The 23,389-nt window shown below is 39.2% G+C and overlaps 1 protein-coding gene across 3 annotated transcripts in view; it reads left to right on the top strand.

Annotated features, from left to right (window-relative positions):
• The first annotated feature begins 4,900 nt into the window (after window positions 1-4,900).
• The window catches only part of TMEM117 (transmembrane protein 117), a 178,988-nt gene continuing 160,499 nt past the window's right edge, over window positions 4,901-23,389 (top strand). Inside the window, exons 1-2 of one of the 3 annotated variants that reach the window (XM_066183126.1) lie at window positions 4,901-4,916; window positions 7,565-7,869. In XM_066183126.1, the coding sequence (XP_066039223.1) occupies window positions 7,593-7,869 (277 nt within the window). In that variant the 5' untranslated portion in view covers window positions 4,901-4,916; window positions 7,565-7,592. Of the gene's footprint in view, window positions 4,917-5,423; window positions 5,626-5,756; window positions 5,837-7,564; window positions 7,870-23,389 lie in introns of those variants that run through there. The other 2 variants (XM_066183124.1, XM_066183125.1) reach the window with 2 other exon arrangements.

Here is a 23,389-nt window from a genome sequence, read left to right on the forward strand (position 1 = left end):
CAACACAGTAAAGCCTTCAGAATTTTTTTTTTTTTTACAGAGGCAATGCATTGTTGTAGTGTAGTTGTATACAGTAGAGTTGTTCACTGCACTTTAGATGAGCATCATGAGTATGTTGGAAACAGGACTTTTTTTGTCTTGTGCTTTTGCATGAGGTTAAGAAATTTCCCCTCATTATTTTTAATCAAATGTTTCTTTAGTATTGAATAAACCTTCAGGCCGAACACCCCCAACTCTCTCAGCTTGTCTTCACAGTAGAGGTGTTCCAGCCCTCTGATCATCTTCCTGGCCTTTCTGTGGACTCTCTGCAGCAGGTCGATGTCCTCCTCGTGTTGGGGACCCCAGAGTAAGACACAATAGCCCAGGTGATGTCTCATGATAGTGGAGTAAAGGACGGGAATCCCCTCCCTTGCCCTGCTGCTCGTGCTACTGTTTTTGTAGCCTAGGACACTTTTGGCTTTCTGGGCTGCAAGTGCACATAGCTTGGTTGTGCTGAGTTTCTTGTCCACCAACACCTGTGTTTCTTTCCAGTGCACCTCTCAATACACTCTCTGCTCAGCCTGTACCTTTGTTTGGGATTGCCCTGATCCAGGTGCAGGACCTTGCACTTGGCCTTGTTGAACTTCATGAGGTTTGCATGGACCCACCTCTTCAGCCTGATAGGGTCCCTCTGGATGTCATCTCTTCCCTCCAGTGTGTCAACCACAATATGCAGCTTGGCATCCTTGGCAAACTTGCTGAGGTGCACTCAATCCCATGTCACCAACAAAGATGTTAAACATCACCTGTCCCACTACTGACCCCTGAGGGGTCCCTCATCACTAGTCTTGCTTGGACATGGAGCCATTGGCCACAGCTCTTTGAGTGCTACCATCTAGCAATGTCCTTATCCACAAAATGGTCCATGCATCAAGGGTTCAGCAACATCAGAGCATATTTTTTTTTTCAGAAAGACCTCATGTTGCCACTTAATATTTTTCTGACCTTTTACTTCCAGCTTAGTTCTGTTTTTGTGAAGTCTTCCTTTACCATTGCAACCAATTTGGATAGTGTGGTTAAATAGAATCTGTGTAAGGCTGAACTCAGATTCCACTTTTTCTTAATTCATGTTTTTCTCTAAGTCTGGAACTATCAGAGTAGCTGCAAGCTGATTGTTCCTTTCTTTTTCTAGTGCAGAAGTCACATGTAGTTGTTATATTTGCTGAAAGCATCCATATGGCCAGCAGATGTACTTTAAAGGTATTTAATGAGTGGTGTAATTAATTTCATTCAGTTCTCCTTTGGTGATTTCATCTAGACTAGGTGTATATTGCCTGTCTGCTTGAAATCAGAATGGATTATCTGAAGTAGAATCATGCTTACCTGGAGTAAAGTTCTGGTTCTCCTACTGCTTTTTTTTTTTCCAAGTTCCACCAGTATTGTAAAGTTAGATATATTTATATATTAAATTCTGCTCAAAATTTTGTTTTTGTGATTTAACTGATTATCAGCGATGAAACCATCCCTAACTTCCTCTTAGTAATCTAAAACCTGGTTGACAAAAAAAAGTGCATATTAATCACCCATATCCCAAGATTCTCCTAGTAATTTTAGCTGGAGCATCACTTGTATTTCTTAAAATCTGTATCTGAATGCTTTTTTTCACTTCTTTTTTTTTTGCCTTAACATATGCGTGCACATGTGCATGCATATGTGGTTGTTTTTCTCCCTTTCACCTATTACAGTATTAACTTTCTTCTAGTTCTGTGAATTTTCTTCAACATTTCAGCAGCTAGGAAGCAGAACTAATTATTAACATTGCTGTCTATTATGTCTTTCATTTATTTTTCTAATAGCTCTTCAACCTGCCATTTAAAAATAAATGTTTAATTTTAGTTCATGCAGTTTATTATCCTTTCATATTATTGATTTAATGGAAAGTATTTCATGTTACATAATGTGAAAATACTGGTACTGTTTATGTTTTCCAAATATGCAGTAGAAACATTTCTGCTGTTCCACTTCCTTTTACACAATTCTATTTTTTCACATCTAGTTGTAAAGCAGTATTAGTGTTTGAAATATCGTCTCTGATTAACTTAACATTCTTCATTTCCACAGGATGTATCTTTTTGCCTTTTCTTTATTCTAAGTTCTTGAACTATTTAGTTCTTCAGTTATACACTATATGTTGCTGGCTTTTGTGTGGTTTTTTCTCCCCCATTTGTTTCATGTTTTATCGTGCTGCTTTCTCTTCTTTTAGAAGATGGTAAGAAATGAGTTGGGTATGCAGATGAGGAGGAAGTCTGAAGTGGTATAGCTGAGACAGGTCATCATAACCATGAGTGTGAAAATCCAAAGTGGGGAGTCTTTTGTTCCAAGAATGTTTTCACAGGTGTCCTGGATTTGGCCCAGAATTAAGTTGACTATCTTCATAGCAGTGAAATTGTGCTGTGTTTTGTGTTTGTGAATAAAACAGTGTTGAAAACATGCCATTGTTTGGGCTATTGCCCAGCAATGTTTGCACAGGATCAGGGCTGTCTCTCTTTCCCATTCTGCCCACATTCCCATACAAGCAAGTAGGCACGACTTTGGGAGAGGACAGAGCTGGGGCAGCTGTCCCTGTATAATCCACAACGTCATGCCCACCAATAAAACTAGGTAGAGGAAAAGGGTAAGATAGGGGGTATATTCAAAGCTGTTTATCAAAGACTAATGATCTGCTTGTGGGCTTTGGTGAGTGGTTGACTTAGCATATTTTTTTTAATCTTTACTTATTATATTTTATGATTCTCACTTTTAAAAAAAATCTTTATTATTAAACCTTCATTATGTTGACCTACTGGTTTTCTTTCTTTTTCTCCTATTCTTTCCCCTGTCCCACTAGGGAAGGAGGCAAGGGGAAGTGAGCTAGCAGCTATGTGGGTGCTTACTTGCTGGACGTGGTCAACCCACAACCGCAGGATGGAAGAAAAATACATTAAGAGCACAATCTCTGAGTGATGGGGTTTTGAGGTTTGAGGGAACGAAGTACTTTTAATGAGAAGCAAACCAGGGAAGAGGCATTTGTGCGTTCACAGAGGAAAGGAGGAGGACAGGACGAGAAAACTGTGACTGTTTAACCTTGAGAAGAGGAGGCTCAAGGTAGAGGATCTTATTGATGTGTCTAGAAGCCTGATACGAGGAAAAAAGACAAAGACAGACTCCTTGTGATGTCCAGTGAGGGACAAGAGGCAATGGGCACAAACTGAAATATGAGAGGTTTCATATAATTTATGACAAAAAGAGAACATTCCAGTTACAGACTAATGTGCTGAAGGCTGATTCCTCATATCTGAGTGTAAAATGACACTACAAAAATTGATGCTGTAATATCAGTTAGTTGTATCAATATATAGTTAGTTCAATACTCACAGCTCTGCTGGAAACTGGGTGTAAAACCATAGCCTTTACACAAGTGCTATTTTGTAGTAGGAGTGCTGATAGATTAGTTTCATTCACAAGTATCAAAACTAACATTTCAAGATGACTCATTGTCCTGATTCAGCCTGCTTTTTAGGTTCCACTTCTGGTTTTACTTCTGGCTTTTCCATGTGCTGACGGTTTTATAGGTAGGAGTTTGTTTATATTCTGTTGCAGGCAGTCCCTGGCTTTCAAGGGAGCAGGCCTGATTAGTCTTGTCTACTGAGATAACTTGTTAATTGTTGCTATTCAGGTATGTATTTCATCAAGGAAATCTTGATTGCTTGGTTAAAAAGAAAAAAGAGGAGCAGTCCATTTTTTAAAATATGAGTGAAACACTACACTTTTTAAAAACATATTAGCTTCCTCTTAAGACAGCAAATGCAACATGAAATTTGGGTGAGATCTATGGAGCATTTACTCTTCTGGTTACTTTAATAGAAAAGCAGATGATTTTCATTTGATTAACTTAGTGACTTCAAAAACTTGCTCACTGATTTATTATCTGAAAAATGTTCATGGATGCTTTGTAGTATAGCATGGGTTTCAATCTGAGCTGAAGAGAATATTTTTTAGTGTGTAGGTTCATGAAGAGTGTGATCTCTTTGTAGTGCATGCTGCCTCCCTCTCTGTGGATTCTCATTAGCTGAACATAAGGAGACAGAGTTCTGCAGGAGTGGCAGTACACACAGAACTGTTGCATGAACAGGCAGTGCTTTTCACTGTATTTCTGTACTCTCACATTGCACATGATGATTTTTCATCTGTGAATATTTGAATTTTCTTTTCACTGTAAAGATAGCTTGGGGTGTGTTGGTGTGAAATACTGAATACTTCATCTCTCTACATAAAGTTGAGGGTGTCAGACTCTTCCACTGAGGAGGATAACGTGGTGATTATGTTAGACATTTTCAATAGCAGTTACATCTATTTACAAAAATACATAAAACTGTATTGCCAGAAGTACAGAAGGTGCTCACCAGTCTTCTTCTGTTTGTTCTGGTTTTGCTGGTCTTTTGCAACATGACTCTTCTAAAGACGCTTCCACATTCCTCAGTGGATCTCAGTCACATTCCTTTCTACCTTGGCCTGGAGCAGCCAAATGCCTGATGCCAAATTTCAGATTCCTTCTCCTGTGGAGTTACCTGACTTTTCCCAACAATATATTGAGGCTGTGTCTAGCAACTTCAAGTTTGTTTTATCTGTCTTCAGCAATGACCAGAACTAGTACATACTGCATTAAAACCCAGTCATAATGCAATGCTGAGAGCATCCTGTAAACGTTTTCCTGGGATGTCAGCAATACCAGCACACTGACACTAGGGACCACATCCCACATTAAAAGGCTTTGGTTGACAATTCGGCTGAAGTGCAATGTCAACAACTCTGGCAAGCTGCACAGAGACATTTAGCCCGACACAGTGACCATACAGACTGTGTGTGCACCCTGGAGCCTCAGCGTAGCCCCTTCCCAAGTAAGTAAATTGCGTGTAGACCTCCTTCCCCTCCCAAATACGAGGGTTTTCATAGCTCGTCCTGAGTGATCTGACTGTTATTGCTAGCCCTGTCCTTTTGCTTTGGGATATTAAATATCCAGATTTGACCGCCTGTTTCCCGTGTTTGTAAATTTGCATAATACTGGAGTCTGACCTATGGGAATTGAGTGCTCCTCGGGTTTCGTTCACCTCGCCGGCTGGATAAGCCCCCGTGGCACGCCGGCCACCCTTTTCCAGGGTGAATAAAAGACACCCGCGGCGCCCCGCGCCTGTTTCGAGTCCTTGCCGGCAGGCTCCGGGGGAGGGGCGAGCACGGACGGGCACGGGCGCCGGGGGCGTCGGGACCCTGCCGCAGAGCGGCGCCGCCCGCTGCCGCCGCGGCTGCGGCACTGCCGGTGCCGCTCGCCCGCGCCCGGGAGCGGAGCGGAGCGGAGAGGAGGAGCGCAGCCGCCGCCGCCGCCGCCGCCGCCGCCGCCGCCGCAGCCGCTCCCTCCCCGCGGCGGCCGGGGGGCGGGACGCCGCGGCAGCCAGCGCCGCTGTCAGCGCCCGAGGGGCTGGGGGCCCTGCCGGCCGCGGGGGGCAGCGGAGCGGGGCCGCCCGCCGCCCAGAGCCGCACCGGGGTGGGCGCCGAGCCCCGCCGCCGCCGCAGCAGGAGCACCGCGCCCGCGGCGCCGGATCCCCCGTCGCGGTGAGTGCGGCGGGCGGCCCGGGGCGGCGGCGCTGCGGGGGCCCGTGGCCCTGCGCCCGGCCGGGTGAGGCGGCCGCCGCCGCCGCGCTGGGTGAGGCGGGCGCGGGTGTCCGTGTCCGCGCCGGGGGCAGGGGGGACATGGGTCCATTTAACAGGTTGCGACGGGCGTGTGGTCCGCGGCGCTCTTGGCGTCCGCGTTTCTGGCGTTGAGGTAGGTAAAGGAGCGGGATTGTTGTTAGCAATTTGTCACTGCTGCTATTGCTGATATTGGCTTCTGATGCTATAAAACGCTTCCTAGGAAGCCGCGTCTTTAGCTGGCTGTTTGATAACTCTCGGGTATCCGGCAGCTGTCAAAAATACCAGGACATGTAGTTGTTTATCTCTATCCCCATTCGTGCTTTAAGATGGTTCATACACGTAAGGAAATACCAAAACTTTTCTTAATGGTAACAGAACGAAAGGACAACAAGAAATAGCTTTGGACATCCTTATGGCTCTAAAGGCAGTTTAATCTCCCCTGAGTGGTATTTTCTTAGGCAGCGACCCTTACTTTGAATCACTTTTTTTTTAATAAAGTTTTTGAAGGACTGACACTTCCTCATGCCAACTTTTTAACTTGGTAGTGTGGTATTTTTTTTCTTTTTCATACGTAATTTATGCATGATGGGTCATTGCTCCTCTTTGTTATTTATTGAATGCATTGTTTGAATCTGTCGAGAGGGTCTTTTACCCTTCTCATTTAATAGGTACAGGATTCCTTGCAATTTTACTGATATAAATTGGGTTATGGAATTAAATAGTTTTGGGACTATCTAAAGGGAGACACTGAAATTCGTGCCACTTCTAAGTCTGCAAGTCCTAAGTTGGAAGTCTAGGAAGGGATGAGTAAGTGGTCGGGGGTTTAGGTCTTTTGTGGGGTGGTGTTTGTTTGTTTGTTTGTTTTGGGGTTTGTTTGCTGCAGGGCACATGACATTTGCAAAAATTTGTCACTGTATCCTTCAAGGATAATGCTGTAATAAACAAGCAATATTACTAGACACTTTTTTTTTCTTCCTACACACTATGTCTCTTGAATAATTTTGGTGTTCTACAACACAAAGGCCTTGTATCTTTGTGCATACAAAGTGGTCCAAGAGGATGAAGCAACTAATTGTTTGTGAATAAAAGAAAAAGAAATCAAATGGCAAATAACTAAAATGTTAACCATGCATTCTTCTATAGAAGTACTTAGTAAATAGACAGGTTTCAAAATACAGTTTTTGTATTCATACAGAACAGTTTTTTTTCAGGGTGTCTTTTTTATGGTTTTGAAAATGTGCTTAGCTATAGGTGTACTCCCTGAAGTCACGGAAAAGATTTATACAGGCTTGCCTGACTTCAAGAATTAATTCTAGGAATTTTTCCAATATATTATTCTTTCATATGAGCACATCAGTTTCTGATGTTTCTGGGTCGTATGCCTTTAAGCTTCCAGTAGAAGACCCCTGGACTTCTGAGCTGCTTCTATCCTTCTTCTACATGGAGAAAGATTCCATTTAGGCTTAGCATAACATTTGTGAAATCTGTGTTGTATTTTTTGTGTGGCTGGAAAGGCAGTCTGAGTTTTAGGTAGCCTGCCATGTTCTTATATTCATTCTTTTCATGCCTCATTTTGAGGGAGGCATGAAAGTGATAGTGTATTTGAGACTGAAAATCCTGGCTACAATGTCTGTGTGTTTGGTTGTTGTTTTTATGTTGGAATAGGGAGAAATTTCAGTTTTTCTCTGCATGGGTCTAACCATATCTTTTGATTGAAACTTTCATTTCTACTCCAGTCTAAACTGTTAAAAATTACTGACAAGAAGGTTGCAATGATTTGGTTCTTTTAATGTGTGAGTCTCTCCTAAGCTCTGAGAATTTGGGTATATGTAACATTATGCATTTGTGTCTTTACATACAGGCAAAACCCTGTTCTTCAGTATCTGAGGATGGATAAAGACTTCCGCTACTACTTCCAGCACCCGTGGTCTCGCTTAGTTGTGGCTTACTTAGTGATCTTCTTTAACTTCTTAATATTTGCTGAGGACCCAGTATCTCACAGCCAGACAGAAGCCAATGTTATTGTTGTTGGTAATTGTTTCTCCTTTGTAACAAATAAATACCCTGAAGGAGGAGGCTGGAGATTTTTGAAGGTGTTTCTGTGGCTCCTTGCCATTCTCACAGGACTGATAGCTGGGAAATTTCTCTTCCATCAGCGCTTGTTTGGTAAGTTAAAAGATGCATCTGCTGACTTCCTGGTAATGGGTTTCTGACTTTTCCTTTTAGCTTTTTACTTGTGGCACTTCTGTAAACTTTGCTTTTAATCTCTTCTACTGTTTAGAGATGTATAGAACTCAGTACGTCAAAGCTTACACTATCATGGAAACTAATATCATAGCATAATTCTCAATGATTTCAGTCAAAAAAGGAGAAAACCAGTGAAAGCTGATATGTTTTAAATACTTGGGACATCAGTAATTTTCAATTTTTCCGTGTTACAAATGTACTTCTTTGCACCTTCAGACCAGTTTTTAGGTCTTATTATATAACTTTCTCAGCAATTTGAAGAAAAGGAATTTTTCCTTGGGGCAGCAACTCTGCATGTCTTGTCAAAAGACACTTAAGTGGGAGCAGAGGCTCTTGTAATTATTAGCAGAGCTGTGCTGAAAAGCTCCCATGTGAAAATGGGAATTCTAGAGAGGTAGGAGCTGTCTCTGTTTTAGTACAAGAGCAAATCAGTAAAATGGAAAGGCAGGAAATGGGGAAGAACATGACAGTGAATGTTTCCATACCCAAGATTTGACTTAATTGAGGAACTGAGGAACATACTGTACATGGACTAACTGAAAGGAATGAAATGGCCCTGGAATAAATTCTGAAACTGAGAATTTAGTTGCAAATACATAGAGATACAAAACTATCCATATGTTGTCTTACCTTACATGTAGAGAATGTTGCATCTGAAGGCTCAAGGCTGTCTCTATGTTCTTGAGATAACTAGAAATCTTCAGTAGAAAAGATTTCTTTGTTCCTGCCCTTTGCACTATTCTTTGAAACATCTGATTCTGAGTGTGCTGCTGCGGTTCTGGATGGACAGCACCCATATTCTTACACTGGTAGCACTGCAGGATGGATGGTTACTGGAACACCTCGGAGCACATGAGCAATAGGCCATTTCCTTAGTCTGTCTCATTCTATTAAGATCAAGAGAGAGCCACTATTGTTTCAATAAATCAAATGTAAAGCTGTTGTGTTGAGGAATGAACAAGCAAAGCCACATTAGAAGAACTTACTTTAATACAGACTTCTCTTGAAACACTTATTCTGAAAAATAATTAAGTATCATGAAGCCTATTCGGCTATTTTACCACAGGGTAATGGTAAATGTAAAATAGTCTCATAAAGAGGATATTTTACTTGGAACAAGGGCTATCACAAGAATGTTTTGAATTCTGGCTTCCCCAGATGAGAAATTATTTTGTTAAACTGTAGACATTTAAGGAAAAGTGATGAAAGTGATGATAAATTTAAAAAACTAGCCCAATAGTGAGAGGATTGAGAAGATAAAGGGAAGATTAGAGAGTGACTTGCTCAAATTTGAAGGACAGAACTTTCAGTTCAGCATATGTAATGCAAGGTCCAGTACTTGGAAGTGGCAAATAGCCAGCTGCTTTTTTTTTTTTTTTTTTTTTTTTTATCTGAAAGGCTAGACAATAAGTGGATCAAGTTTTTATAGGATATGACCTCATCAAGACATGAATTTTTCTCTTTGAGAACATATTTTTCTGACTACGGAGTAATTATCTTCTATCTAGGTAGCTTATTATGATAATTCCTTCTGGATTTGTAAGTGAATATCATAGGTAGCTAAACATAAATTTTATAGTGGCTTGATTCAGTCTTTCTGCCAAACAGAGAAGGTCTGTCCAGCCTTCAGTGTCTGCTGCTTTGTGCCTTTGTGCAGTTGCTCAGTGAAACAGGATAGGGAACTTACCCATATTAGCAATACCCATCTTTTATTTCTGTAAGGATCACATGTCTGACCTGACCACACTGATTTGTGGCAGTGCTAAGATGGGGTCAGCGCTGAGAGGAAACCAACGGGGCAAGAAATTCCTAACCCTGAAGGCAGTGCTGGTTTGTGGGTACTTGTAGCTGTGCTCTGGGTAAGCAACATGGGTGTAGGTACAATCTGATTTGAGGCTAGCTGCTGCACATTCAGTTTCATGGCAATCTGAACCAATGTAGATCTGTCACAACCCCACCCTCTTAATGCCAGCCACACAGTTTTGGTGCCTCCCTTGCTGCTGTTGATGTGACAGTGCAGCGAGCCAGCTCAGGCAGCCAATCTTATGGAAAATCAGTTCCTTCTGCTGTCGTCTATAGCAGCTCCTTGAACTAATGCGATCACTTGAGTGCCAGTGCTGATGAAATGGCCAAGGACTGTGCAGCCAAGACAGCTGGGCTGTGGCAGCCATACCTGGTGTTGGCTCGAGTGCTGTGGGACTGCACCCACACAGTGTCAGTGGAAATGTGCTGCTGCTCGTGATACACTGTGAGCAGATGGTAGGCAGTGTGACTGAAGAGCTGACTGTATTGCTGACTGATGTGGCTGTGTAGCTGGTGTGGATAGAGATTGCTTTGATGAGAATGTGAGTTTACAGCTTCAGTCATCTTTTTGTCTCCAGAAAATTTGTACAGCCCATGCTGAAATATTTTCTGCCTGTTATTTGCTACTACTTTAATGACTTCATTGCCTAGAAATCACTCTTTTTATTGAGATCCTCATCAAATATGTCCCCTGGGTCTTCTGGCATCAAGCATTTCATGAATTCACCCCTTTATTGTTTTTAGTCTATTTTTCTAAGTAGTTGCTACTTTTGTAATTTTTTTTTTCTATTTAACTCCTTTTTTAATGTAGAATTGCTTGGGACAACTCTGGTTTTAAGTGCGTGTTTATTTTATCTTGTTTTTTCCTCTGCTACACTCTGTTTGCAGGGGAAATTGTGACTGGTTGTTTCTTGTGGCGTTTGTATAACTTCCTGCAGTCAGGAAACCAAATAGCACCAGTCAATCTCCCCCTCCCTGTCAGATCTTGGCTCACAGTGGAGGCTGCAAATTGAAAATGAAAAGGATTAGTCTGCACATCTCACTTTAAATGAAGAGGAAAAGAAAGGATTTTCTTTCTCTGTGCTCTTTCTGCTTTTTTGTTCCATGTCTTCTGTATTTCTTGCTGCTGAGTTTACATAGGAACTAGAAAAATAGTGTAGCTATGACTGTGTCAGAATACAGTTTACTGTTCGTGACAGTCACTGCCTGATAGCCATGGCTGTGAAGGACTGAAAAAAATAAAAAAGTTCAAGCATCTTATGTGTCTAAAAGGAGAAGGAGACAGGTGCTGGAAAACTGATTTAGGTTTCATCACTCTGAATTTACAGAGAGATAAGGGAGTAGGTAAACTGTATTGATGAGAAGTAGAGATCTCCGGTGGAGGACATGGTGGGATGTTTTCTGTTGCAACCTTCGAGCAGTATCATCTTTAGGGAATCCTTCAAGACACTCCTCGTGACTTAAGACTAGAAAACAATTGCTTATCTTGTTCTTTGGTCAAGAAATAGCTTAATTCATTTGATAAACATCTCCTACAATAAATATTTCAGTGGAAAATAGCCCTTATCTAGTACATTCTTTATATCCTCATGACATGTGGTCAGAACAAGTAGAATTTAACATTGTCTTTTGGCTGTTTTCCACTGTATCATTTTGATCCATCACTAAGCATATCTTCTATTTGGTTAGGTATTGTGTTCTGCTGTGCTTTTTACTTTGCAGTGGAAAGTGGAAGGTCATAGAAGAATATTGGAAATTTGGGGAAATGAAAAATAAAGATACATACCCCTGGTATGTTTTTTTCATTCTGTATGAGAAAATTACTTGACATAAGGGAAAATGGTTATTTCTTGATTAATCTTCTTTTTTATTTAAACCAGAGGGAGCTTACAAACTGACCCATTTGATGGCACTATGCATTCAAAAATGCATTCTAATCTTGACTTAAAAAAAATTCCTAAATAAGCATTTGCCTATTTTTCATATTGCTCTGGGGCATTGTATGGAGAATAACACAGTGTTTAAGGTACAGAAAATGTATGTTTTAATTGGCATCTGCCCAAAATATGCACAGTTGCTCTTCTACACTACTTCAGACCTAAATTCTGAGTTCAGTGGGGGTTTTTTGGCCCAAAGTTCAGGCTGTACATTTTGCATCAATATAGATAAACATGATCTATCACGTATCTCTAAAATAGTCTTCACTTTGAATAGACTTTTAACAGTTTGCATAAATGGGCAGTATACTTGGAAATGTGTCTTACCTTTTTCAGTCCAGCATTTTTGCTTTGACTGGTCCTTATGTTGCTAATCCTTGTCATATGCTACATATTAGATACATCAGTTTTTAAAAACTTACTACAAAACATACATCTTTCTATCTGCCCATTTTTCTGATTCTAAAGATATATTATAATCTAGTGAAAAGGCTGATTACAGAGACCATATTTGTATTTGTAATGTACTTGTATTTGAAACAATTGTCAATGAGTGTGCTTAGATTTATACTTGTAAGTTCCTTTCTAAATGGTGTGGGTGGAAAAACTAAATACTTAATTTAAAACGAGATATATAACTAAATCTGTATTTCTTAAAATGGAGGAATCATAATACAGCAAGTAAATTAGAGCTGCTGTATAAATGTTGAATTTAATGCTCTCTTACAAATGTTCACAGTATGCAGTTTGTTTAAAAGTAAATGATAATCCCAGCTTTGCAGACCCAGGAATAAATGAATAAATCACTCATAGGAATTACATTGAACTATGGGTGTACACAAATGTTGCAGATTTTTTAATGGGCAGTAGTGCCATGCTGTGAGCAATTTCATGATACATGGTTTCAAACAAAACACCCACCAAGGTTACGCTGTCTGAAAACATTACTCTTTTTGTCAAACATCTTATCTGAAAGGCTCTAAAAGATCATACAAATGTCTTAAAAGCAGACTCCTCAGTGTCTGCTTTTATGCTGAAATTTAAGGGATGTATTAACTGAATGAAGATTGCAAGGGGAAATTAGGCAGACTGGGATTTAGTCAGGATGATGTTGCACTACATAGGAAAAGTGGATGTTAGGTAACAAGATGAATTCATACAATATTACATATATGATTATTACATATATGATTAGTTAGTATCTTGATATATTAGGGGTCATGTTAGTGTGAAATCTGCACAGTGGTATTGCTGCTGGTGTTGGCATATCACTTTCATAGTGGTGCTTGTGAAATAGCTAATGAACCATGTGATCTGTTTTGCCAAAGAAGCTTCCCATAGATCTGTTGAGATTTTCTCATGCTTGTTTTTCAGCCAGATTGTTTTCTATTCTTGTTTGATGGTAGTGATAGGAACAGTTATACCACCATCTGTAGAAACAAGTGGTGTGTGTATGGCAATACTTGCATAAAATTCTAAGCTGATTGATAGAGCATATCCTTCTCTGTTGTCAGCTCTGTGTCTTACATTACAGTAAGGACTGTCACTTAATACCCAGCAACTTTGTTCCTGCTCTTTCTTTTCCATTGACGACTTCAGTCTAATAGAAAACAACTAATGTGACAGCTGGTGAAAAATACTGTCTTCAAGAGCCTGTTCAGTATTTTAATAACAATGACCAAGTTAATACTGTTGAAGGTATTCAAGGTCTGCTGTGATTGCCTCACGGTCAATACACCTCTTTTGTACCAGTGAGATGTTGAAGCAATACAGTAAAATTATTTTGGTGCTACAGAATGCGTGCCAAAAGGCCAGTCTAACAGTTTGCTAATAATAACGCACAAGTCACTGTGAGCAAGCAATTCTGAGAGCCAGAATCCTCAAATTAAAAAAAAAAAAAAAAAAAAAAAAAGGTAACATAAAAAGAAGAAGCTCTCAGCCAGCCACTGAATGAGTTGCAGGCTCATCAGATTCCAGCTCTGGCAAGCTGACAGTAATTCAGATATCAGCTTATTTTAAACTTTACATCATTCATGAGGGAGACCACAAATGACCTTTCAAATATAAATGAAAAGCATGCAAGTAACCTCCTAATTTCTTCTGTTACGCCTATTTTTAGAGGAGCCATAACATCTCACTGCATCCTCTTTTCACACTCAATGAGAAGACTGCTGTTGTCTGCACTTAGCCTTAGTTGTGGAATCAGTCTTTGGGTAGTAAATTACAGAGTTTAATTGGAGAGATACAGGCAATAGCTACAAAAGATTATTCTCTCTTCTATGAAAGCTTTGGTTCTACTGGTGGTGCATATCCCACTCCCCAAGCAGTAGCTTAAGAGTGCGAGAAGAGCTACGTGTGTCAGATTTTCCAAAATGGGAAAGCTCTAGATAATATTTAGCATCCAGTGACTGAAAACTAAAAATAAGTTCATTTCTACTTCGTATTGATGTGTCAAATCTGTGTTTTGATCTTTTTGACATGACTTTCAGATTTTTCTTTCTGTTTGAAGCCGGGAGTGATTTTGGAATGATGCCTGCCACTTATGGGAATGATATGTCTCCATTCCCCAATTTCCAGAAATAGAAGTGAGCTTATTCTTAGTAGATGCGTCCTGATGGGCATAGTGCAGGTGCAACCTAGTGCAGGGGCAATTTCATGTGTCATTATCCCATACAAGGAGGAGATGGAGGGGATATTAGTGTGGAACATCACCTTGCCACGTGCCTGCTGCAGAGTCCCTAGGAGAACATGTTTTCCTTGGTCATGCTGTGTCCTTTCGAAGGTCCCCTTAGGCTGTTAGAGTGGCTTGAAGGTCCTTCATGTACAAACCAACATTCCTCTCTGTGTGATTCTGTGGCCCAAGCAGAATCCAGCCTGTGCACCTGCCTTATAAAGTTAAAAATATGTATACAAATGTATATATATACATACACACACACACACACACACACACACACACACACATATATATATATTCTGGTCCTTAAAAAAACTTTAAATACATTATCAAGATATAAGAACTATTTAGCAAATTGTAGGTGTGGTGTATACATTTCTCATAGACATTTTACATATGGCAAAAGTCAAAAGAATTTGTAAATATATTCATTAACCAGAGTGACAGGTAGGGCAGAAATGCAGGACTTCTAAATATGACTGCTGAGATATGAGAGGCACATGCCCTAATTTCAGATACTGGAAAACAGAATTTTCTGCATTTATCTTTTTCTCTCTTCATCAGAAGAGGCAACGTCCCTTTCCCTATTGAGTAACTCATGCCAGGGTAACTTTCCCCAATGTCCCTTTCCCCATTGAGTAACTCATGCCGGAACAGCAGAAACTCTCCTGCTTTGAGCATTCACACTCCCTGGTGCCTTTATGTGGGAGTCTCCCAGGAGCAGGCTGGATATCTGAGTAGAGGTAGCAGCAGAGCCTTGAATTCAGCTTTCATCTGCAGCACTGGGGTATGATCTTTTGAAGTGGCCAGCTGTTTAGGGCTTTTTAGGCTCACTTATGTACAGACTAAATAACGTCTTCTGTTTCTGGGACACTGATGCAATGTCTGTCTGCTATGAAGCACACTTTTGTTTAATAGCAAAGTAAAGAAGAAATTAAATCTGTACAAGATTCAGGTAAAGTCAAACATGCTAAACAAATAACGAAAAAATAATTAAGGCAGTGAGGGAGTAAAAAGATGAGGCAAGATGGAGCAAAATATTCCTAGAGAGTCACAGCAACAATATTTAATTTTAGCTTACTTGGGTAAAAGGCCTAAAAATTGAGAGACCACAGTTTTAAATAACAAAACCCCACAAATATGCTAGCTCTTTTGCTAATCTATGCTCACAGATGTAAGTGACAAAAGACATGGATCTTAATTCACACCTGATGATGTAATGTGCTAGAGGTATAGAAAAGGGAGGAGGAACTGAAAACTAATATTTTATGTGGAATGTCTGTGGAATTCCTGATCTGGGGAATTCAGGGCTTAGCATTCAATTTTGTGTCACTTTCATGCAGCAAGTATAAAAGTATTTACAAACAGTTTTCTCCATATCTACCACTTTGCATCATGTTATCCTGGATAGGTTCCAGCTGAGATTACTTGGAAGTGGTTTGGGGTTTATGTCCCATGAGCCTTATCTCTGTGGCAGCCAAAGGTAGAGTAATTTTTATCTAAATTAGAGGTCACTTTTGTATGACTTGTCTAAATTCAGAGAGTAAAACAGGAGTGCTACTCTCTTGGGGATGTCTACAGATTTCCATCTCTTAGGCTGCAGATAAAAAGCAAAATTCTCTTGAGGATGTGTTTCTGCTTGCCTTGCTACGGCACACACCAGAGGAAATGCAGGCAGTCAGGGGTCTCTGCGCAGGTAAGGGCTGCACTGCCTGTGCAAAGAGCTGACCACGGCAGCCTGTGTGTGTGCCCTGAGGTCATCAGAATGCCACTCTGGGCGTCAAACTAAACCAGAACTTGGTTCACGCTCATATGAGGTTGTGTATAAAAGAGGAATTATCGATCCTTGTACTTACAGATGCAGTTTGATATCCCAGTACTGTTGGTGATGTGGAATTGGTGTAGATCATGTGTTTGTATGTTTGTCTTAGTTTTGTTCTGGGGTTTTTGTGGGTTTTTTTTTTTTTTTTTTTTTTTTTTTTTTTTTTTTTTAATTTTATGTTGGGTTCTCCTTCAGACAAGGGTGCAAATTCATTAGGGATGCATTCTGCCTTAATTTAGTCCAGGAATGGGTTTGGGGGTGTTAGGTGTATGATCGAGCTCAATTATCATATTTTCCAACCTAAAGGATTCTGTGATTCCTAACTTTACAAAATGTGTGGTTCGTTAGTTCCGCCACAATTTTCATGCCTTACCTTCCAGCAAAACTGACTAGAGTCCTGCTCAGATGGGATTTTGATTTATCAGAAAATGAGTGATAACAGATCTGTTATTTTCATGCTGTGATAATGGCTAGAGCAGACGAGGTCCAGCTGTTTTATAGCTGGGGTAGGGGCTGCAATTACAGTCTGTGTAAACAACTGGCCACAGCCACAGTTATCGGAGGAAAATTAGCTTTTAACAGCAATTCAGACAGAAATAATTATCTTTCAACAGAGGAGCACCTTCTAGTGGTCTCGAGTGAACATGGCAGGTAGTTAAACCGTTTGCCAAATAAGGAGAGCTAAATATGCTGGATAAAGAATAGCAATGCATATTTCTGCACACTATTTTTATGATTAAATTCACAATTAATTTAAAAACAAAGGAAAAGAACAAGCACATCTTGGAAAAATTTTAAACATTTTCAATTACATTATTTTCTGCTCCTCCCCTTCTCCCTGCTGACCTAATAGTTTACTAGATTTTATGCAGTTACCTTGAAAAGAGTATTTTTGTATGTTCTACTTGTAACCTATCCACCCTTTTGCTTTCTTAGTAATGGATATTTGTTCTCATTATACAACAGTTCCAAAGGAAATTTGCCATGGAAATATTACTTTGTTTGCTTTCACTGATTATTATAATACAGTTTCTCCAGCCAGAGTATTTCTAGTGAACATAGACTTTGCAATGTATTATTTGCCCTGGTTGCTTTTGAAAATAACACAGTACCAAATGATTTAAAATTCAATTTTTTCCTACTAAATATAGTGGCTCTGACAGTTTGGTCTAGTCTGTGGTCTCTTTCAATCTGTATGTAGCAGATAATCCTTTTTAAACACGATTATATAGTGTACATAATACAAACGAATGATGTGCTATTTCTAGAAAGGAAAATTATGATTAATAAGCAATGCTTAATATTATGTCATTGCAGGATATTTGTGCATTGGTGGAAGCTAACTATTTGAAACATTTTCGTACTTAGATTTTCATGATGTTTCTCTAAATTTTGCAATTGAGTGAAAAATGTCAAGTGCAAAACCTCAGATTTTCAGGTGCTTAAAAGGAGATGTAGCTATTCAATTTTTGACTCTATAAACATCATAAACATATTCCTGAGTTTTCAAAGTAGGCAAATTCACCTTTTTATTTCTGAAGAAATTTTTCAGCATTTGGAAACTTCAGCCCAAAACTGAAGTAAAGTCTTGTGAAGATTTTAACCCATGAAGGATAATTTTGTATAATTTGTTTTGGTGGTGCCATTTTAAAATAAGTTTGTTGAAATAATTAGTAGTTTGGCCTCCTCTATTCCCTGCTAGGAGGGCAAAGGGGTAGTAAGACAAAGTTAATGGAGTTTTGGGGCTGTTAACCACTTTTGTAATCACAGGGACAATATTATGCAAAATATTGCAAGTGCTACACGGTGGCTTGTTAGAAGTACAACTGCTGACTTTAAGACTGGTCCAAGTCTGGCAGAATAATAATCAGCCTTCCCATGTAAGATCTCTGCAGATTGCAGCACATACTAGTCCTGACATGGGACTGGATTAACTGATTGTATCTCTTTCCGGTGCTCAGACAGGTGTTGATCAGGATGCGTATACAGGTGCCAGTTGACAAGTGTATAGCTTACAAAAAAAACAGTTTTCACTGAGTCTGGAAAGGCTCAGGTCTATGTGCATATCCCTGTATTCCACTGTGAGCTAGAGAACATCTTTTTTGTCACAATGTACTTCCTCTTGGTCCCACCAGACCAATTCTCCACTTTGCTTTGCACTGGAAACACAGACATGCTCAGTAACCCCTGGTTTGCCTGACTGTGAGATCTAGTCACAGTCTCCATAATAGACACCCGAGTTGCAAATGTTTATTGAAGACAAAAAATAACCCTAATGCTTAATCTACTTTGTTTTCTGACTCAAAATTCTTTATAAATGTTTATTTTGAAGGCCTCTGTAGTAAATATATTGTAAGCAATTCTATTTACTATTAAAAACAAGCTTGTGGATTGGCTTCAGGAGAAAAGAACAAACAGTATAGAAAAACCCTGATTGTTTTGACAAGTTGTTGCAGAGCATCATTAAACTGGTATTGAAGAACAGAGATTTTAGCACTTCCCTTCAGAGTTCAGCATCAGCATTATGCAGGCTAAAAATACTGCTGTGTTTCTTTTATCTGCTATGAAGTTTGGATTCCAAAGAATTCAAAGAAGGAAAATGTAGTTTCTGGGGGCATGACATATATGGTGATAAAACATCTTAGCTCTAAAATTAAAAAAAATAAAGAGGATCATGAAATTGCCTCCACAGGTTTGGCAGTTAAAACCCCAGGTTTCTTAAAAATGCAAAAAATTTTAGAAGAATAATGAGTGCAAAAATATTACTAAATACTTACATGCCCTTTACCTAACTTGGTTTTTTATTATTCAGTGAGGTCATTTAAAAAGAGAATTATTTTTTCACATTAGTTTTGTAACCTGTGATTGAGTGACATAGAATTAAAAAGTCTGTACCTCAGAAACAAATGTGTTGGCATTTTCTGTTGCTAATGCAGGGTTTTCAGTTACTTCCCCACTAAAAAATGTTCTAAAACATTACAAGAAATCAATATCTATTTTTACAGGTTTCCTTTTACCTGTATCAGCACAACTGTCTAAAACCTGAAGTAATAACATCTGTAATAGTAAAGTCTAAAATTAAAACTGTAGGATAAATCTCTATAATGGAAGTTAAGAGGCACAGAAAAATTCAGAATTAAGCCTGCCTACACACTAATTCTGGCAAAGTTTAAGTTGTCCCACATTATCTGCATTTTACAACTCTTCAAATCAGCAGCCTGAAGTAATAGCAATGACATGAACATAAAACAGAGATGGAGTGCCTTCAGGACCCCCCTGCAACGTTTGATATTGCAGATGGCACTGACGATCACCACCTGGCCCTTTCTTGCCTTTGGGTAATCTATAAGAAAAGAGAATGTCAGCTCTTTCCTTGCACCAGCAAAAGTCCATCCTACTGTTCTTGTTTGGTATTAAAAGATGAATGTGTGTTCTTTTGAACAATTCTATTCTTTTATTCTTTGAGAAATAGCAAGAAATCTTTAAAGGCTATGTGCCATTTCTAAAGTGGCATTTCTTTTTCTAAGGAAGGCAGAGTGCTATGCATTTCACCTGTGTGCACTCACCTGCAGTCTCTAGTTCAGATAAGACCCTTGAGACCACCAAAATCAGGTAAGACAGGCTGCACAAGAAGTCCAGTGGAAAGACATCTGGCTATGGACATCAGTCTTCCGACCAGTGTTGGCTGAACTGTTGGGAAACCAGAGATCCTGAGCTCTCCTTCTCTTAGCACACAATGTTCTGTGTGAGGACATCAATTTTCGAGCTGGGTCAGTAGCTGAGACCTTGACTGTTACCTTTTGTGACATTAGGCTGCATTTTACCTTAGACTGCAGAAGCTGAGAACTGCAGTGCTCCCTGATTAGGGTTCACCTTTCCCAGCTGGAGGAAGCCCCATCTATGCTGACTCATGTGAAGTAGAAGGGACTGAGCTGGTAAGTGCCAAGCTCGGAGAAGTCCTGAAAGGAGAACTTGGGAGAGCTGTAGGTTTGATAGGTCCCTTCAGGAGGTCAGTGCATCCCATCATCTCTTGATTACAGGCTCCAGGCAGAGCACAGAGAGACTTGGCCACTCAGAAACTTGGATGTCTCTCTAAAGCAGGAGCAGAGAAGCTACATTTCTTTACGAAGCAGATGATGACTTAGCCATATCTCCTGCCTCTGCTGTGGTTCTTCCAGCTTTAGAATCAGTCCCGGCATTTTTTTTCTCCTGCCTAGAGACATGTGGCTTCCACAGATGAAAGCAATGTACAATAGCGAAGTATTTTAATAGTATTGTTTTTTACAGTTTTTTGCCAAGTGAGGTGATTCTTAGGCATGGCAAAGTAAAGCTTTGATCTAAGAATACATTCATTTATGTATATTGAAGAGAAAACCAAAATTTTAGGAACATCTGAAATTTTTTATTTTAAAAAGTAAGCTCATGTTTTAATAAGTAAACATTTCAGTAGTTTCTCTGTGAGACAAAAGTATTACAAAGAAAAATAGAGAATATTAAGATTGCTTTCCTTAGCAACTTTGGGAAATTTATAGCAAAACTTCAACTTAAAGATTTTTGGTTTAACAATTTTTGCTTAGAAAACATTGCTGAATGTACAGTAGTAAATGAGAAAGTTGTTTCTCTGACAGCAGCTGAGCACATACATAAAAGGTCAAATCTTTCAGGCCACAGTCTATCCTGTGTTCATTGAATGTATTATCAAGATGTTAAAATATCTAGATAAGGTACAAAAAAGCTATCTAGACCTTGCAGTCAGTTTTGTAGGCTAATACATTATTACAATATACTAGGATGTGTTCAAACTCATAATAGTTACATATTTAACTGGATACCATGTCTTCACATTTAATACAAAGATCTGTGAGAAACCAGTATTGCAACATACTTCACATAGTAGAATAAGTTTACTTTGGCTCTTGGCTGTTTAGTTTATTGTTCACTTATTGTAACAAAATGGAATAAACATTTAATTTTATTTGTTTATGTCATTCTATCCAGGTAATATTACAATAAAACATTTTAGGACTATGTATTTCAAAGTAAAAATATAAGCAAGTAAATATGAGGAGATGTCTTGTGCCTGTTAACTCTTACTTTGCAGAAAACATTTGGTTTCAATCAGGGCAACATTAGCATAAAATCAGCCTAGTTGAACAAAAACGCTGATTATAATCATGATATGAATCAATAATGTTGATTATAGAACTGTTTATAATCAGGAAAACAAATGTTTAGAACCCTGATCAGCTACTAGAGTATATTCACTGTTAAGTATAATGAGAAACAGGAATAGCTTAGGGTAAGAGATGAAAGGTTGTTTTTTTTAAAGATTATCTAATAGCAGTGCTTTTAGACTCACCCAGGACAAAGGCATGTTGTATGAGATGTCCAGGCCGGGAGAACAGCCAGCAGAGGCACTGTGGCACAGATGTGTTTTGTAGCAATGCCCTTAACTGCTTTTCTTCCTTCTGTTCTTCATTATTCGGGGTTGGTTGAGACTAATCTTTTTAGAAGCATGAGGTTGTTTATTATCTTTGTTTCCCCCTTTTTCTCTTATGTGTGTCAGCATCTTGGGACCTCTGTTATAGATAGCTTTATTGATAGGTAATGAATGAACTTTGTAGAACTTGTGGACACAGACAATGGAAGCAAACAGATATGGATGCATGTTTCCAATAGACAATTACATTTAAAAAAAAATCATTTTCTTTTAAAGTAAGAAAAACTGAAAGAAATATCAAAGGCAGGAAGCATGAGGTAAATACACATAGGCATGCAATTTTTCCGTGGGATTTTGTGAGTGTAGTAGTACATCCCAACACTTGTTAAGTGTTTCAGATTATCAGGACTAGATTATTTTCTTGACACAGTTACAGCCAATTAAAAAAAAAATCTAGATTTTATATCTATATATTTAGTAAATACAATTGAAACATGGAACAAGAGAGATTGAATATCCATGTAGAATAGAATAATTTTCTAATATATACAAGGAGATAATTATATTAAAACTGTGGAAATTAAAGAATTAAGACCATACAAAGTATATTAAAATCTACTTCGTCATCAGTAACTTTGAAAGTAAATTAATGTGCTCACTGATACATGGGCTTTCATATTTAACAAGGTAATGTGTGGAACTTGGCAAGAAAACAAGTCAGCAGGTGGCTGATTATTAGAACATGATTATTTTGCCCATACAGTGTGATGAAAGAACACATATTTAATGACTCTTGAAGGTGTTTGTTCTGATGACTGTTGTGCTGGTTGAATGACTAAAATGTATTGTAGCCTAATTATCTTGAACTGTCCTGAAACTGTGATGCTGAGACCTCAGAGGAACAGGAGAAGAAGCATTCTGTGTAGTGGCATCTCTTACCCTTCTTGCAGCTCAGCCACCTTTTTATTTCAGAGCTTTTCCAGGGCAGACTTCTACCTGTTGGGGAGTTCAGAGTTCATCGCAGAACACAGGCTCCCATGAAGCAGAGCACTAGTAACAAACATCTGTAGTTGCTGGGGGTTTGGGGGGAACCTCTGCTGCCTGGGAGAAGACTTGGCACAGCTCTGTAATCCATGCTTATTTATTTCATGGGCAGATTCACTGTGGCTCTGACTATCCTCAGGGACTTTATCTCACTATTTATTGTTTGTTTGTTTGTTTTTGGAAATGTGCTGCACTTTTCCTGGGTAATGAGGTTCCACTGCCAGTGGAACTCTAGTGCAAGCAGCATTAAAATGAAGTATTTTGTAGAAAGCCTCTCTGCAAATGCTCAAGCAGTTCAGCTGTAAGCCTTCTGACAGTTATTAATTGCACAATCACAATCACAGCAGCACTTACAAACAGATGAAGAAATAATTAACAGAAACTATAAGGAGGCTCTTCAACACTGTCTGCTCTTAATCTCTATTTTTCTTGCCCAGAATTAAAGGAGAACTTAGAACTTTTACTTAGAACTTTTCATCATTTTTTATTCCGTTGCATGTACATACAGATAGAAGTATTGTTTCACAGTATATTAGGGTATTTAACAACAATATTCAAAATGCCAGTTCTGTAAACTAGGAGCTGCTGGTGTTTCTTGTCTAAATGTTAAGTTTTACTCTGCATTTCTGTGTATTCTTGCTTATTGGAGTGACATCTATATAATACAGGAGACCAAATATGAAATGGATCTGATGACACAAAGCCAAAGGAGCAGT

The sequence above is a fragment of the Chamaea fasciata genome, unplaced genomic scaffold (genome assembly GCF_029207755.1).
Source record: "Chamaea fasciata isolate MVZ Bird 193981 ecotype frontalis unplaced genomic scaffold, bChaFas1.0.hap1 SCAF_5, whole genome shotgun sequence".
Taxonomy (NCBI): Eukaryota; Metazoa; Chordata; class Aves; order Passeriformes; family Sylviidae; genus Chamaea; species Chamaea fasciata.